Here is a 17190-nt window from a genome sequence, read left to right on the forward strand (position 1 = left end):
ATTGTTCAAGAGGCTCCTGCTAAACATTGCGGGGGAGGGGGTGGCCGAAGGGAACTGGACTCAAACGCGAGAGAGATAATAAACTCAACGGTTCACGATCCTACTTTCTGCACTGCACTTCCCTCGCCAGGACCACAAGCGTGAATGGCTACCACGGTCTCAGATCATTATCACCTGCATCCATGTGCATAAGGATTCGAATAATAATCGTCGTCATCATCATCTTAATCACTTGGATGGCCACGTGTGCGCGCCACCACCTCACCTGAGAGCAGTGATTCATCTTCTTCTCATCCAGGGGGGGGCACGCTACACGCTGCACCCCCTGGGGGTGCGAGATGCCCTTTATGGGGGTGTGAGACACGGCCAGATTTTTTGAGAAGGTCAACCATCGAAACACAAATTGAGCACGAGCCCGTAAGTACAACTATTTTGTTGTTTTATCAAACCCAATGTATCGGGTGGTGGCGGGTTTTAACGACACATATTTACGCGATCTAACCCCCCCCCCCCCAAAAAACCCCTGTATTATTTATTAACATTATAATCCTTTTTACGATTGAGAACCAAATGGGCGCAAGGTTGCAGTCAAGGTTAAGAACCACGGCCTTAGAGTTTATCATTACTCATCATTATCATCATCATCATAATAACATCTTGGTTGGTAATCATTATCCATCTTCATCATAATTCTCATATCATAGCCACCCGGGACGGATGGCTCAGCGTTAGGGAGCGGTCGTGGATTGACTCAGCCCATCATCCTTCCTCTGGGATGAATAAAATTAGTACCACTTTGTGGGCAAGTCAACTGTGTCCTATGGAAAGACTCGGCCCCGTCATAGTAATGTGGAATTTCACCAGTGGCTCAGAAGATGAGCAGCGCCTCGATCCTCATCATTTGAGCAGAAATTCACATGAGCTTTTAATTTTAATCCTCAGCATCATTTTTAAAAATTGTATTATTATGCAGTTCATCTCCAGCACGTGTACGATCGCAAGCGTGTAAGCACAACACCCGCTCTTAACCCAACCTCTTTGCTCCACCCTTTTCTCTTCTGCCACTCTCATCTCCAGTCCAACCCGCACACCCTACACACCCCGTCTCCTACCCACCCCTCCTACTCCTCCTCTTCCCCCCACTATATCCACCCGCCCAGCCCAAACCTTCCCAATCATCATCATCATCACCACCAGCACCACCACCATCATCGTCTGGCCACATAGGCGGGCGCGTCGTCGCCTCGAAGCCACGGCGATCGGGAGGCGCCGGGTCGCATGGCACGCGAGTTCTGCGCCACCGCCGCGGACATCGTAGCCGGGAACGCCGAGCGAAGCGCTCGTGAAGGTCGCAGTGCGTCGCACGGCCGTAGCCCGGAGTCCAACCTCTGCGCCAACACTGCAGGGGTCCGCGGCGGTGGTGGTGGTGGCGGCGGTGCAGGAGGAGGAGGTGGTGGCGGCGGTGAACTCCAGGCGGCGTCATTCGCGTGCGCGTGCCTGACCGCGGCTCTGCTCGCTGTCATCGCCGTGTTCCTCGCCGCGTTCCTGTTCGGCGTGGCCGGCGTGGCCATCGGCTGGTTCTCGCGCTCCGCCCGAAGGCGTCGCTCATGCGGAGAAAGTGAACCGCATCATCATCATCATCAGCAGCAGCAGGAGCATCACCATCAGCACCATCATCATCAGCAGCAGCAGCGGGAGCAGCAGCAGCGTTGTGAACGTGAATTCTGCAAGCGCACCAGAGCAACGCGATCTCGCTTGCCGGAGAGAGGTGAGCCCGATTCTGTATTGGTTTCATTGCCTGCTAAGTGTTCAACCCGGCCACTGTTATGATTTTTTTACGTGTTTAAATTTGGCTGCTGCTGCTCGTGGTGGTGATGATGCTGATGATGCTGATGATGCTGATGCTGCTATTGCCGACTCACACGCGCAGAGACAACATGGACGGCAGCTGTTGGTCAGTCGACCTTTTCCTGCCTGAGCCTTTACGTAAATATTCAACCCCCCCCCCCTCTTCATTCGCATTGTAATTCTTGCTAACGAAATGTGTTTTTGTTGCTGTGTATGTATGGGCGTTGCTGCTTTTGCTCATGCGCATGCGGATGATGATGATGATTTTGCAATGGGATGCGAAGGAAGATGGTGCATTCCGGTGTAATGTGTCCTCGCAAGCTGTGTGTTTGTGTTTTATGATTTACGTTGCCCCCCCCCCCCACTTTGTGTGGATATGAGAGATTAGCTCATTAGAATTTACGAGAGTGGGCATGTGCGTGCGTGTGTTTTTGTGCGTGAATTAATGAATGCAGCCATGGTGACATTAGCTCATACGTCATAGACATGCATTAGCGATCTCGTTGTTTAAAAAAAAGCAGGCAAATTGATCGGCACATTTATACACGTGAACCCATTCACAAGCAACGTTTAATCATCGGCCATGATCAATCCACTGCTGGATGAAGCCCCTCCCCCGTTTGCCGTCGCAGTTTCTCGCGCGGTTGTGCGGGGATCCATCCACCCACCAGCACACGCACATCGCTCCATCTCCGTGCTGGAGGTCCTGCCGGCCTGTGCGTAAACAGGGGCGGCCCAAAAGGCTGGACGCATGGGGTCATTATGCTGTATTCATTTCGACAGATCGCATATGGTTGTTGAATTTATTTCAACGGATGTGCAAATCGACTGCCACTTGACACTAATGCGTAACGCATGAATTATCTTCCGGCGATAATTTTAGGACCTTTTTTCTATTAACGAATGCAGCTGTGTAATCTCGGAGCCTTCGTCGATTATGATTTGACGCCACAACGACGGAATTGAGGCGATCCCACAGTAAGAATCAACACTAGATATTGATAATGATAACTAAGCATTAAATATAATATCCGCTCAAAAAATCTACAATTTAAATATTCTAATGCCAGTGTGAAAGTAAATGAAATAACACCTTTTGGGCCACCCGGTATACAATTAGTGTCCTATTAAAATGTAATTTGTATGGCTTAATTGCACAGGTGTGCTGTTGGTGGACCTGATTAAACTCGCTCAGGCTGAGCAGGTAACGGGAGCGCGTAGGTGGAGTACGAAAACGCTTCATCACTACACACCAATTACTCATTCCGAAATCCATTTGTCATCGCAGCTGAAGTCATCATCACCATCATCATCAATAATTCACTTCCAAACACAGTAAGGCGTATCTGTTATGAGTCACTGTTTTCGCTCCTTTATTGGTTAATATCAAAATGTAATCATCACAATACAGCCATGGTCTATCCACTGCTGGATGAAGGCCTCCCAAATCCATCGCGGCACCTGTCACAACCCTCCAGCGAGGTAACGATTCAACCCTGCACCTTGCACACTGATTTCATAGCTCCGTCTCCGCGATGGACGCGCTCCAACTCGTGAAAGAATCACGTGGATGGAGGCAACGGCTTGATCATGGCTCGCGATGATTATGATGCGTTTTAACCAAAACATGTTCTGCAAATGCAGGCGTGTGACGTCGTCACTTGCCTATTACCCCCCACCACCCCCGGCCAAAATGGTACAGGCAACACGCACACATATTGTAGGGATGTTGGAATGTTCCAATCGATGAATAGGGGTAATATTTTTTTTCTTCTTCTTGGTTCTTTCGGTAAAGTCACGTAGAAGGGAAATAATAAAATAATAAAAATAAAACATAATACATTTTTCTTTTTATTATTTTATTACTTACCGTCTACGTGACTTTACTGAAAGAACCAAGAAAATGAATCCCTGCAGTCACGAAAGCTTTAAATAGGGGTAATATTAATGAGTGGTCTGGGTCTCACTATAGTCTATCTTTGAAGTTTCAGCCACAGCACATTTCAAAGAATACATCATTAATATTAAACATATCTCAACATCAATACGATACAAATGATATGTTCTCAACCGAATCGCCCTCAACGCAACCCATCTCGCTGTATCGCGACCTAAAGCATGGTCGAGACTGGTGTTAGTATTTGGATGGGAGACCACCTGGGAATACCAGGTGTTGTAGGCTTCACTTGCGAGGTGGTTGTGAGATGTCGGTACAATCGTGAAATCCTGATGATGATCGCGAGATTTAAATGAATTTGGGAGAGAGAAAAAAAATACATTATTGTTACAATTTTTCGTTAAAATATCCTTGTCCTGTCATTTGCAGATTCTCCCAGTCACAGGGCTATGACTCCTCCCGACCACGAGGTGAGTTCATCCAATCACAATCATCATCAACAGCCATGCTCGGTCCACTGCTGGATGAAGGCCCCCCCCCTTCATCAGCACTCTAAATAGACCCCAGTCGACCCGAGTGCAATTCCCGCCCCACTGCAAGCATCAGTGGCGAGCGATATCTGAACCTGCCCCCATCGCCTTTGCCAACCCACGCTGGCGTATAAGTGGTGAAGTATGGTCGAACATTCCCCTTCACGTGGCGGGGGGAAGGGGGGGGGTAGTGGTGGTTTCATCCAGCAGTGGATTGACGAAGGGGCGGTAAACTACCATTGGTATTAATGCCACGATGCGAGAGGCCCTTTTTTAACCCGAGGCACTAAAAAAAGTGAATTTGGGATTCTTAATTGGGGGTCCGATGGTCTGAGCAAAATGTGTGTTGTACACCCTCCTCCATCCGACAGATAACACTGGTCAACAAAAAAAAAACATTTTTTTTGGCCTGGACTTTTGCAGCTGTTTTAGACTAATTTCAGAGTGCTGATTCCAAATCTGATCTCAGATTTGCTCTATCACATCTCATTTTATGCTATCGGCATACCCCATTTTCATTGATTTTACCCGAAATTAACTCTGTCACTTATGATTGCAAGTTGTTGCGAGCCAGTGACTGCTTTAGTGTTAAAATATGGTGCTGTATTTTTAGGATAGTGTGTTTAGAATATCATTTTATGTAAATATCCACATTTATTTAATATTTTTCTTCTGCAGTTTTTATTGAAAATGCAATATTTGATATCTCAAAAACCTGATGTGATAGACAAAAAAATTATGCCAGATTTGAAATCAGCACCCCAAAATAACCTTAAAACCGTTGGAATTATTTATGCCAGAAAAAGTGTGTTGACCAGTGTATAATCAATAGAATGGTCACGTGATGAACAAACGCGCCAATTAATTACCGCTTCAACAGCACCACCGGGATTATTGGAGAGCGATCCACACACACACACACGATTGAACAATTTGTTGCTACGCTTCGCTGGTAGTTACAACCAGCATCATCAGGCAGGTGACAGAAATCTAGATTTCTGACAGCGCGTATATGGTGCGCGTGTTAATATACAAACCCGGCGACCCGAGTTCGATTCCCGCTCATGTCGACCACCAGTGACGATTACTTGGACTAGTACTAGGCCTCACCTAGGTTGACTCGGCAGCGTCAAATGAGTAACCTGATTCAGTGTGCGAACATCGCCACTGGGGAGACAAAGGTGGCCGGGTGTGGTGCCGGCCTTCGTAGGTGCCGTTCGTCAACAACACTTTCTAAATCAAGGGCTAGCATACGTACTTGTACGTTGAACTTTTTTCACACCGCACGTAGCCAACCGCGCTAGAATCTACCCTCCCCCCTGCCGCCCCCCATCCCCCCCCCCTGTACACCGGATAGGTGGAGAAAGTCAGCCCGCAGGTTCGGAGCCCCCGGGAGGCGCAGGGCCCCGTGGGCCCCGTGGGCCCCACGGATACCGGCGTGGGGGCCCTGGGCCTGGCCCCGTCCCGCGTGCGCAGGCGCCGGTTCGCTCCACGTGACCGCACCTACCTGGCCTTCCACGCCACCGCCTCCCCTGACACCAAGGTGAGCGAGTTCACCCACTCACCGCGCGCCGGCGTACGTAGGTTACTGAACTAAACCCAATTAAAACTTTCTTCCGCCATTGGAACCTCATTTGCCAGTAAAAAAATATGATAATTGTTTTTTTACCCTTCTATTGCATTATGACTGCAGGTATTGTGGTCTATGTAAACATGATTCCTCTTAAAAAAAGGTGTCAGTTTTGTTGCCAGATAGAAGGGTAAAAAAACAATTATCATAAAACTTTCTTTTTTTATTTCACAGGTTGAGAAGGCCCACTGAGCTATCTCGCTCTTTTTCAGAAGCGACCTCGACAAAAATGATAGCTCAGCGAAGCGGCCTATCGTCACGTGGAAATTTATAGCGGCCAAATACTCGGAACGCGTGATGTTGATTCTAAATGTGGGGGGGAAAAACTGGAGAAGCTGGAGAAAAATCCACGCGACCACAGGAAGAGCGTGCAAACTCCAAAAATACAGCAGGCGTCAGGGTCGTGATTGAACCCACGACCTCCTGTATACCAGGCGCGGTAGTTAACCTCTCTTCACCGTGGCACCTACGGTGGCGAGACCTTACGGTGAAGGTGATGGTGCAGCCCGGACGGTTTTGATGAAAGGGGTTTGCCAAATATCCCGATTTTTACAGGGCCACAGAGCTTGGGCACAATTTTGTTGCCGCCGGTTCCCCGCTTGCATGTACGTGGGTATGTTGAACTTTTTTCGCACCGTACCTAGCCAATCGTGCTAATTGTAGGTGCTAATCGGAGGTGTGTGGTTTCCCGCGCCTCTGAATCATTCTTTCGCTGTCTCACCCTCTCTCTCGGAGAGTGAACAAATACTGTGCGCGGTACACATTCTAGATTCTTCTTATCTTGCTCGTACCGCCACTGGCGGAGAAAGGCTTTCACTGGACGGAGATATACTGTACAGAGTCCCTCCTCGAGGTTGTTTGTTTGGCCTACTCTTCCACACTAGTCAAACGTTTTGGTCAAGGTGAGAGTACCTCATAATTTACCCCACCACTAACTGTGGTGCATCCATTCATACTGATGGGTGTTCAGAGGTTTGGGTGGGGGGGGGGGATTTAAGAAACGTATCCCTTTGTCTTCTTGGTTCTTTCGAATAAGTCACGTAGCAGGGAAATAATAAAATAATAAAAATAATAATAATACAATTATATTACATTATTCTATTACTTTATTATATAATATTATTATATTATTTTATTATGTTTTCTTTTTATTATTTTCCTTCTACGTGACTTTACCGAAAGAACCAAAAAGATGAATCCCTGCAGTCACGAAAGCTTTAAATCGAAAAGTATCCCTTTGTTTCAACTGTTGTGCCGGGAGATCGAACCGTTCCAGTGTGCTGCTAATCACGACACCACGGCCACTCTCCCCGTTGTGCACTGGTGGACAGGGCTGCAGTGAGCTGCCATCCCTGCCCTCTGTGAGCCCCACCCACTTTGCGATAGCCACTCCCACTCAGTCACTAGCCCCCCACCACACAAAGCCCCACCCAACCACCCATGGTGATTGGCTCTTTTTTTGACAGCGGTCCCACCCACTTATAAGCCCCGCCTACTCCGCTGCTAACACCGCCCACTTCCCAGGTGGGCCCTCCCCCACGACCTCTGGCGCCTTTGTTATCACAAAGTCGAGCTTGAAGCCAGTACGGGTTTTTTTAATTTTTAAGCCGGGACAAATCCCGATTTGGAGTTTATCATGGGAAGAGGCAGGGCAATGGAAAAATCGAGACCGTGTGTGTCCGCGTGAGTGGATCGATACAGTGTTTGATATGTAAACGAGCGCGCGGTGATGACAACGATTTATCGTAACGAGTGATAATGATCGGGAAATGGGGAGGTGGGGGTTGGAAGTTGGTAAGAAAAGTCTCGCCGCTGTTCCCACGTGTGCTGCTAGATTACACGTGACACCCTGGACACCCTTGAAAAACGAGATGTGACCATCCCAGGGGATTCTCCGGATTAAATATTTGAATTGATAACTAGCTGCCTTGCACGTCCTTCAGACGTCCGTCCGTCCGTCCATTCCTCCATCTCTCCCTCCGGATGTGACGTCATTCCAGCCAGCCAGCAAAACTTAAGTCTTTATATCGTATGAAAATCATGTCCAGGCTAACTCAAGACCGCTTGAAGCGGAGGGATATGAAAAGTAGTGCCGCCCAAAAATGACAGGTAGTCAATGAATTGGCATAATAAATCGCGGTTCTTTGTCAATTCACTGGTGGATAAAGGGTTCCCCATGCTGTGTCAATCATGGGGATTCTTTGTCAACCATACTTCACCACGCTGGTGTCAGTATCGTTTGGTGAAGTCTGGGGGACGAAGCGGGGGGGGTGGGTGTCCCCCAGAACGGATTATAACATCCCACTCGCCACTGATGTTATCCCAGGGCCGGGAATCAAACTCGGGTCTCTGTGTTAAGGGCGCAGTGCGCTCGCCACTAATCCACCACTTCGATCCGAGCAATCCGCCCGTCAACGCACGACGTTGACCCAACGTTGGCATATTTTTCTACGTTGTTGGTCGTGGGATTGTTTTTTTGTTTGTTTATATTGCGGTCTCGTTTGCCCGGATGTGTTCACTCTGTCAGCCTAGAAGTCCCGTTGGCGTTATAATTTGCGAATGAAATAAATCGGTAAAGCGATCGTCACACGCGCACATCGATGCATTTATCGAGTTTTCATTTTTGCGTGCCCCCTCCTCCTGCATGTTGCTGGCGAAACTGACGAATTGCGCTCTCTTGTGGTCTCCGCCGGAAACGAATATACATCCAATACAGTGGTACCTCGGTATACGTCGTTAATTCGTTCCAGAAGGTAGGACTTATACCGAAAATGACGTATATCATTCATCGTTACTTAGCGTGTATTCGGCGTGTGCGTGTGTGGGGGGGAGGGGGGGAGCGGTAGTGTAGCAGTGTCATGCCACAAACCCGGCGACCCAAATTTCATTGCCACTCACGGCCAACACCGGTGACAATTAGCTAAACCGGTCCTGGGCTTCCCCTAGGTCGGCTCGGCCTCAAATGAGAACCAGTTGCGGTGTGTAAACATTTGCATTGGGGATACAAAGACGGCCGGGCGTTGTGCTGGCCACCCAAAGCCTCACGTGCTGAGCCAGCCTTCACAGTGGCTCGTTAACAGTCCCATAAAGGCTGTTAACGCTAAACACACAGGGGCGGGGGGTAGGGAATCTTTGTCTTTACTCTTTGATTGGTTCTTTCGGTAAAGTCACGTAGGTAAATAAAATGAAAGAAAATAAATCACGACGTTTCGGACACAACGCGAGTGACCGTCATCAGGTGGGACAACCGCAGCAAAAAGCAGTTGCTGAAATAGCAGCAGAAAGCAGTCGCTGAACTATGCCTATTTCAGCAACTGCTTTTTGCTGTGGTTGTCCCATCAACAAAAGCAGCAAAAAGCAGTTGCTGAAATAGGTTTATTTCAGCAACTGCTTTTTGCTGTGGTTGTCCCACCTGATGACGGACGCTTGTGTTGTGTCCGAAACGTCGTGATTTAATTTATTTGATTTTCTTTACCTACGTGACTTTACCGAAAGAACCAAAGAGTATGGATCCTTGCAGTCACGGAAACTTCAAATCTATATTGAATCTTTGTCTTTGTCTGCGGGTGAGTGAATTCCTGGGAGCGGTGACGCAGCGTTTAGCATACTGGGCCCTGAACCCAGCGGACCCGGGATCGATCCCCAGCGAGACGGGAGTGTGAGTTGTGGGCCTAAAGTAAAAGCAAGTAGCCGCCCAGATAGCATTCGTTGAGAACTCGTAAGACTCTGCACGTATAAATGTACACGGATGGTTAAGCACATTGGCTTTTCAATCCAGAGGTTTCTGGTTGAGATCTCCCGGTGTGGCACAACTCGTCTTAAATCCCTGCCTCTATCCTCACAACGGTACACCACATGGCACGTGTGGTAGGGTAAAGTGTGGGTGCTCCCAGCTCTCCTGGAAGAGTAGCCAGCGTGGAAGAGTAGGCCAACATACTTCCTCGAGGGCCTTTTGTTATACAGCTCCCTCTAGTGGAGGCCCTACCTCGCCGGGTATGAAGGACGTCGTGGGTTCGATCCCAACCCTGACGGCTGCTGTATATTTTGAGTTTGCTTGCTCTCCCCCGTGGCAGCGTGGATTTTCCTCCGGGTCCTGCACATTTAGAATCAACATGCATTGAGAGTATTTGGCTGCTAGACTTTTCCACATGATGGTAAGCCACTTCGTTGAACTATCATTTGTGATAGCCAGGTAGCTTCTGAAAAAAAGCCATATAGCATAGTGGGCCTTACCTAGTAAAATTTAAAATATAATTTTAAAAATATAATTTTAGTTTATAGCCAGCAGTGGGCGTGAACAAAGCAATTGCAAGGCTGCACCTTTGCTGTTCACCTGCATGTACATTGAAATTATTTATCACCGTACGTTAACAACCGTGCAGCAGTAGGTAGATGTGTGTAGAGCAAGCAATGTCCTTGGGCCGGCTTTGAGCGTGTGTAGTAATGTAATTTTGGCGAGATCGATGCAATCGGCAGCGTGCGCATTGACAAACGAAACGCGTTCATCGCCGTGGCTCGCGCTCGTCCCCGATTGGTTGGCCTCATCAGCCGTTGCTGGCCAATCGCGCGCTTGCACGCGGCCCAGACGGGGAAGCTCGTTGCACGGCGTCGCCGGCTCTTGAAACCGGCCGGCCGCCCCGGAAAATACTGCGAGCGCACCGAGTCATCTAATCTTGTACTCCCCGTCGTCTGCTTCATTCGAAAAGAGTGGGGGGCATTGCGTGTCGCGTCACGGTTCCAAAGTTGGCAGATCATAAAAAAAAGTCGTCGCACGTTAGTACTCGGTTGGGATCACACGTAGCAGATCATCGCCGCCACCCCCGCCGCTCCACCACTGCCAGACGAATGTCCACGTGCAGGCCACTGCTCAGTCACCTTGTGCCCGCGCCAGGGATGGACAGCTGCCACTGGGGGTGCCCTTCAAATGTACGAGAGATGACGCGTTGTGCGGCTTCGGTTCGTGCGATTTCGCACCGCACATGCGGCTAACGTATTCCTACCCAAATTTCGCGATATTATGCGGTATTAGTTCACTCTGTATGCGCCCATTCGGTCGAACGTGGGGAAACGTTGTGTGTGTACTGTGCGGGCAACTCGCCAGGGAGCTGACTCGTTCTTTGCGTTGTGGGTTGGGTGACGCGATTTCGTTTCGTGCGCCCTTTTTTTCATGGAACGCATCCACGACCGCACAAAGCGAGGAAAACCTGGCGAATGCAAAAACGATATTTCAATTGTTATTGATCCCATGCCACAACCCGGAGGACGTGCGTCTCGATGGTCGGCACCCGCGTCCGTTCTCAAAGCTGTGCGTTTAAACCCACTGCCATCTAAGTTCAACCCCGGCACCAGGTCTTGGTGCAAACCCCTTCCTGGTGCCACCCAGGAACACGGAAGCCAATTGCTTGCTGCAGTAAACTACTTTGATGTTGAACTTGTATATATAGTCTCGTGTCTCTTAGAGCTCTCTTCACTTGATCCACCTGAAGACGGAAGCTTGTGTTGCCTCCGAAACGTTGTGATTTAATTTATTTTAATTTAATTGTTTACTTTTATGTTACCAGGTAAGCCCTACTGAGTTATAGAGCTCGTTTTTCACAAGCGAGCTGGCTCTCACAAATGATAGCTCAACGGAGTGGCTTGTCATCACGTGGACATTTGTAGCAGTCAAATACTCTAAACGCACGTTTCTAAATGTGGTGGGGGAAACCTGGAGGACGCGGAGAAAAATCCACGCGACCACGGGGAGAGAGAGAAAACACGCAGACCCCAAATATACAGCAGGCGTCAGGGTCGGAATCGAACCAAAAACCTCCTGCATACCAGGCGAGGTAGTTAACATCTCGCCACAGTGGCGCCACAGTATACGCCCCATCTCCTCCCGCGATAGCTGAGTTATCAACCTCACAGATGTCCACTACGACAGTTACGGTATATGACAAACATCGGTTCTGAAATGTCACCTGGGTCGGCTCAGCCTTAAAACGGTACTTGATGCGGTGTACAGATAATTGGTGGTAACGCGACCAGCTTTGTGTGCTGTTTAGGCCTCCATATGTGGCCCCGAACAGCTCTTGCTCCAGCTGGCCATATAGGCTATACGGGTGATCTTTGTGTGTGTGTGTGCATAATGTGTGTGCGTGAGTAGAATGCTTATTTGTGTTTAGAAATGTGAGTGTGTATGTATGTAGGTGTGTGTGTGTGTATGTGTCTTTGTTGTGGATATGTTTGGGTCTTAATAACTGTCCGCTAATACCACTTGCCCCAACAGCGTACGTATGCTGTAAAGCGATTTAATCATCTTCATATACTGCTTGTCTGATTTTTTGTATATGTGTGCATAACAAAATGCACAATTGTGAATGCGCAGTGTCTCCCACTGTGTACTACAGTAGTCTATACATTATATGACAGCGAGGGTTGATTGTGTATTTTCACACATGTACACAAAGACAAAGGTTCCCTGTGTAGCCTTAACAGACTGTCAGGGCAAGTGCTGTTAGCAAGCACCTATGAAGGCCGGCACGGCACACGAGGGGGTGGGTGGCCAGAACCACGCCCGGCCGCCTTTGTCTCCCCAGTGGCGATGTTTACACACCGCCACCAGGTACTCATTTGAGGCCGAGTCGACCTAGGGGAAGCCCAGTACTGGTTTAGATAATCGTCACCGGTGTTGGCCGTGAGCGGGAATCAAACCCGGGTCGTCAGGTTCGTAGCGCGGCGCGCTAACCGCTACACCACCGCTCCCCACTACAAAGACAAAGATCCCCCATATAGCCTTGACACACACACAGAGACAGACAGACACACACACGGACGCGGCTGCAACAATGGAGGTCAGAGAAATTGTGCCAATTCATTCAACATGGACGGGTCCATTATCCTCCGCGGTTGCCGGGGCAACCGCACCCTACCCCTCGACAGCAGGAGCAGGAGGCTGCTGCTGCGGCTGCTGCTGCTGCGTCCCACATTTACTAGCACGTTAGCCACCACCCCCACCACCCCACCCACCACCACTCCATACACCCGCATACATAAATATGCACGCATACAAACACGTACACACACACATAATCCTTCCCCAGGATAGCCTTAACAGACCGTTAGTGAGCAGCACCTATGAAGGCCGGCATGGCGCACGAGGGGGTGGGTGGACAGCACCACACCCAGGGCCGCCTTTGTCTCTCTTAGTAGCGAAATTTACACACTGCACCAGGTACTCATTCGAGGCTGAGTGGACCTAGGGGAGGCCCAAGACCGGTTCAGATGATCGTCACCTGGTGTTGGCTGTGATCGGACAGCACCAGGTGAGCATCTGGGTTCGTAGCGCGACCAATATTATTCATAATAAAAGTTTTTGGTTTAGATCGCGTTATTTATAAATGTGTCGTAACCCTCCACCACCCGACACGGCCAATCAGTAAAAAACGTGTCACGTTGACAAAAGACAAATAGTTCACTACTTTAGCCCACAAGTGTGCTGAAGAGTGAAACCACAACATTTACAATTTTTGAGTACGACGTTTCGCTGGTAATTGCATCCAGCATCATCGGGCAATTCGTATTTTGTCAACGTGACACTTTTTTGCCGATTGGCCGTGTCGGGTTGTGGAGGGTTATGACACATTTATAAATAACGCGATCTAACCCAATAACTTTATTATGAATACCCATACATAGCCTGCACGCACATAGCCAGAAAAAAAACAAAAATCAACGTTTGGGCAATTCCATGTTTCGAGTGTTTGGCTTAATCTGGAAAGAAACCAGCATCTACTTACACCTCCTTATAATTATTATTGTGCAGTAGTGGTAGTAAAAACAATGACAATAATGCGACAGCAGGAAGTGGTAATGTGAGTCACTTATCTGGGAAATCTTCTGCGATTCTCAAAACAAATCCACGAGGGCGCTGCCACGTCGAGATGTTTGTCCCAATCCCACATTTGCAACGTGAGGTGGGTGACAGCCCAGCTAACATGGCAACGTCGGCTCAACGTTCCATTTTTTTTATTTTTTTACCGGCGAATGTCTCCACGCGGGAGGAGACTGGAACACCCAGAGAGAGCCCCAGCACACGCTCGAGGCGATTTCAGCACGAACATTCGCCAGAGACCTACTTGCCCTACTGCGCTGTCGCATGCTGCCCCACCCCTCGTGTGCTCGGGTCTCTCTCTCTCTCTCTCTGTGTGCAATCCACCACCTCCTGCTTATGAATCGCAGGACTTTGGCAACCCCCCGTGCCACCACGCCTGGCGCAGTCGTGACTAAAGTTATTATCATAATAATAATAGTTCAATTTGTAACGCGCGCAAATTTGCAGACGTAGTGGCCGCAACTCAGAGGCGCGGAGCCAAGCTCAGAGTCGCTCGAAAGCTCGTGGTTTGTAGAGGTGAGTTTTCAAGTGTCTCTTGAAGGAGGCGATTGAGGTGATGCTGCGAATGTGCAGAGGGATATCGTTCCAGACTGTTGGGGCTGCCACCGAGAAGCGGCGCATAGACACGATGACCATCCTGGATCTTGGTATCAAGAGGAGGTCGTGAGTCGCGCTGCGCAGGCATCTGCCGTGTGCTGAGCTGCAAGTTGTCAATATCAGCTCAGGGGGTGCGGCAATCGGTTTGTGGTGGGGTGGCCCCCAATATTTGAGTCGGCTCCCATGGTGGTTTTCAAGGGGGCCCCAACTCGTAGCTTTGGCCACTTGCGGGGAGGGGGGGTAAGTTCAAGTTCAAGTTAATACTGGTAGGAACGAAGTGGACCAGACCACCAATAGATTAATGTGTCCGTCCGTCCGTCCGTCCGACTGTCCGTCTGTCCGACAAGATGGCCGCCCGCTCCCCCTGCGATCCGTGAACTAAATGAACTAAACAAGATGGCCGTCGCATCCGGCGCAGCCAATGACATCGCCTGTTGCAATCCTTGCTCTGTGGGCGCGCGAGTCAGTGGGGAGGGGGGTGTGGACGTCATCGCTCACCCCCCATGCACAAATCATTTTCTTTTTAACTCCTCTATACCCGGTCGATATCCCTGTACCGGTATTAGTATTATTCCTACCAGCCCACCCCGCAGGGTCCTGTTTTATTAAGTATAGCCCTGTGAGCCATTCGGCTCTTTAATCGGGTGCAACCGCAACAAACAGAAAACAAAAACATGAACAATAAAACATCTTAAAGTGACTATGTGCAAACAGAAAATCCAAGAAAGACAGCTAAATATTGCAGAAAAAGCACCGTACACCAACACTGCGTGCAAAAATCCCAGTGGGATGCAAGTCAAACAGCAACAACCACAAGACAACTTAGATTAAAGCCATCAGTCTAACTCTGTGCTACAACAAACAAACATGGCCAAACCAAAAAACGTTTCGATAATCAACAAAATAAAGCCATAAAAGCTTTATAAGGCACCCACTGCCCCCCATCCTCGTTACCGCCGCTCTTCTTCAGCGCAGCAATGTGGGGGGGGGGGGGGCTGTCCACAGCTATATTTGGTTTTGGTCCTCCGGTTCTGTGGATTGCGTCTCTGCCAAACGCCGGCATAAGTCGCCGACGCGAACACGACGAAATGTGCAAATGGAATGCTCACGGCCACATCGCCTTGAGTGCGTCCGATCATCGGTAAAGCTCACGCTGACCCAGCGTTGCACGCACGTTGAACCTCTTTCGCACCGTACGTAGCCAACAGGCCGGCGTACTTGTCAAGAATGCGCGCCAGCAATGGTTGCTTTTTGTTGTCCTGTTGTGAAGTAGCGCTTTTTTTCTTTCTTTCAGTAGAGACACATTTACCAAAAATCACGCACGCATGGATGCGTCGAGCACTTTTAAGTGTCGCACCTCGAGTGCATGAAGGACTTCCATCATCCGTTACAGTGCAAGGTCGGTGGTGCATAACCAGAGACGGCTCCGTGTAGAGGCTGAGGAATCATCCCGGCAACACTGAACCATGAGGACAGCAATCAAAATAACAAGCAGAGGCATTTTTTTAAAATTCCGAATTCGCTCAAGAAGGGCTCCACAAATGACGGCATCACATCTACGCCTCTTTTTAAGGAAGGAAACAGGTGGACTTCTCCACAAGTCTGGCTGTCCGCCTGATGAAGCTAGTTGTAATTACTAGCGAAACGTCGTACTCAGATCGTAAATGTTGTGGCTTTGCTCTCCAACGCACCGGTTAGTGCTGTACTCGTGACGAATTGGCCACGATCTGTTTACGTGACAACCCTTACTATTCTTAGGTTTTTTCGGTAAAGTCACATAGGTAAAAAAAATAAAATTAAAATTAATGAAAGTAAACTAAAAATAAAATAAAAATCACGACGTTTCGGAGGAAACACAAGCTTCCGTCTTCAGGTGGAACCTTACTAGTTGGCCGGTTTAACGACACATTTGTATATTTACGCGATCTAACCACACAACACCCCTCTTTGGATGGTTATTGTTGTTCGCACCAGAGTCCGTGCACACATTTGAATTGTATCGGTCACCAAGGTCTCTATTATGTCGGCTTGCAAAGGGCACTTGCCATTCCTCCCGGTCATAAAAGGCGGTACGGCTCCGCAGAGAGACAGTCAGAGTCGGAGCGATTTCCTGCCCCCGTGAGCATGGAGATGGCGCTCAGCTGATGCTCCCAGCCCTGCAGAGCCAGTGATGGATATTCCACATTCCTATGGCGGGGGCAGGGGGTGGAGGGTGGGCAAGCAGTCTGTCCATGGCACGACCACTCTGTTGGCTTCCGCACAAATTGGTACTCTATTGTAACGACCTTGCAGGGATGATAGGCGGAGTCAACCCTTGCAAGCTGGGATGTGAACTGGCAACCCCACGATATGGCAATCAAAGTAACACGAAACAGGCATTTTTTTCCGAATTCGATACAACAACAGAAAATAACTCCACATTTCAAGAGCCGCGATGCAGTGTGAATACGAGAGGCGGTGGTCGTTTAAAATATAAAAACAACGTCACGAAGCAGCCGTTAAAAGAACCTCACGCAGCTTCGGAGATGCTGGTCTGCCGACCCCTGCGATGGAGACTCGTGTCGATTCTAACTACATCATCAATAATACCAAAAATATATTAAAACATCTTAAAGGGCCATTGCATTGGACGTCTGTAAAAAAAAAGGAGTTCGTAGCTCATCGGATTCCTCCAGTATGCATTTATATTCGGATTCTGATTTCAAAATATCTCAAAATCGCTGCACGATACAGTACATACAAAATTACAATGATAAAATAAAACTCACAAATATAGATAGAATCCAACAGAAATGCAGTAAAATACTGTAATAGC

General features: G+C 48.9%; 1 protein-coding gene across 2 annotated transcripts in view; it reads left to right on the forward strand.

Annotated features, from left to right (window-relative positions):
- Positions 1-245: 245 nt before the first annotated feature.
- LOC144945478 (microtubule-actin cross-linking factor 1-like) overlaps positions 246-17190 on the forward strand; it is a 327032-nt gene continuing 310087 nt past the window's right edge. The window contains exons 1-4 of one of the 2 annotated variants that reach the window (XM_078873993.1): positions 246-417; positions 1078-1768; positions 4175-4215; positions 5633-5818. In XM_078873993.1, the coding sequence (XP_078730119.1) occupies positions 1279-1768; positions 4175-4215; positions 5633-5818 (717 nt within the window). In that variant the 5' untranslated portion in view covers positions 246-417; positions 1078-1278. Of the gene's footprint in view, positions 418-1077; positions 1769-1911; positions 1987-4174; positions 4216-5632; positions 5819-17190 lie in introns of those variants that run through there. The other variant, XM_078873994.1, reaches the window with a different exon arrangement.

The sequence above is a fragment of the Lampetra fluviatilis genome, chromosome 2, assembly GCF_964198595.1.
Source record: "Lampetra fluviatilis chromosome 2, kcLamFluv1.1, whole genome shotgun sequence".
Lineage (NCBI taxonomy): Eukaryota > Metazoa > Chordata > Hyperoartia > Petromyzontiformes > Petromyzontidae > Lampetra > Lampetra fluviatilis.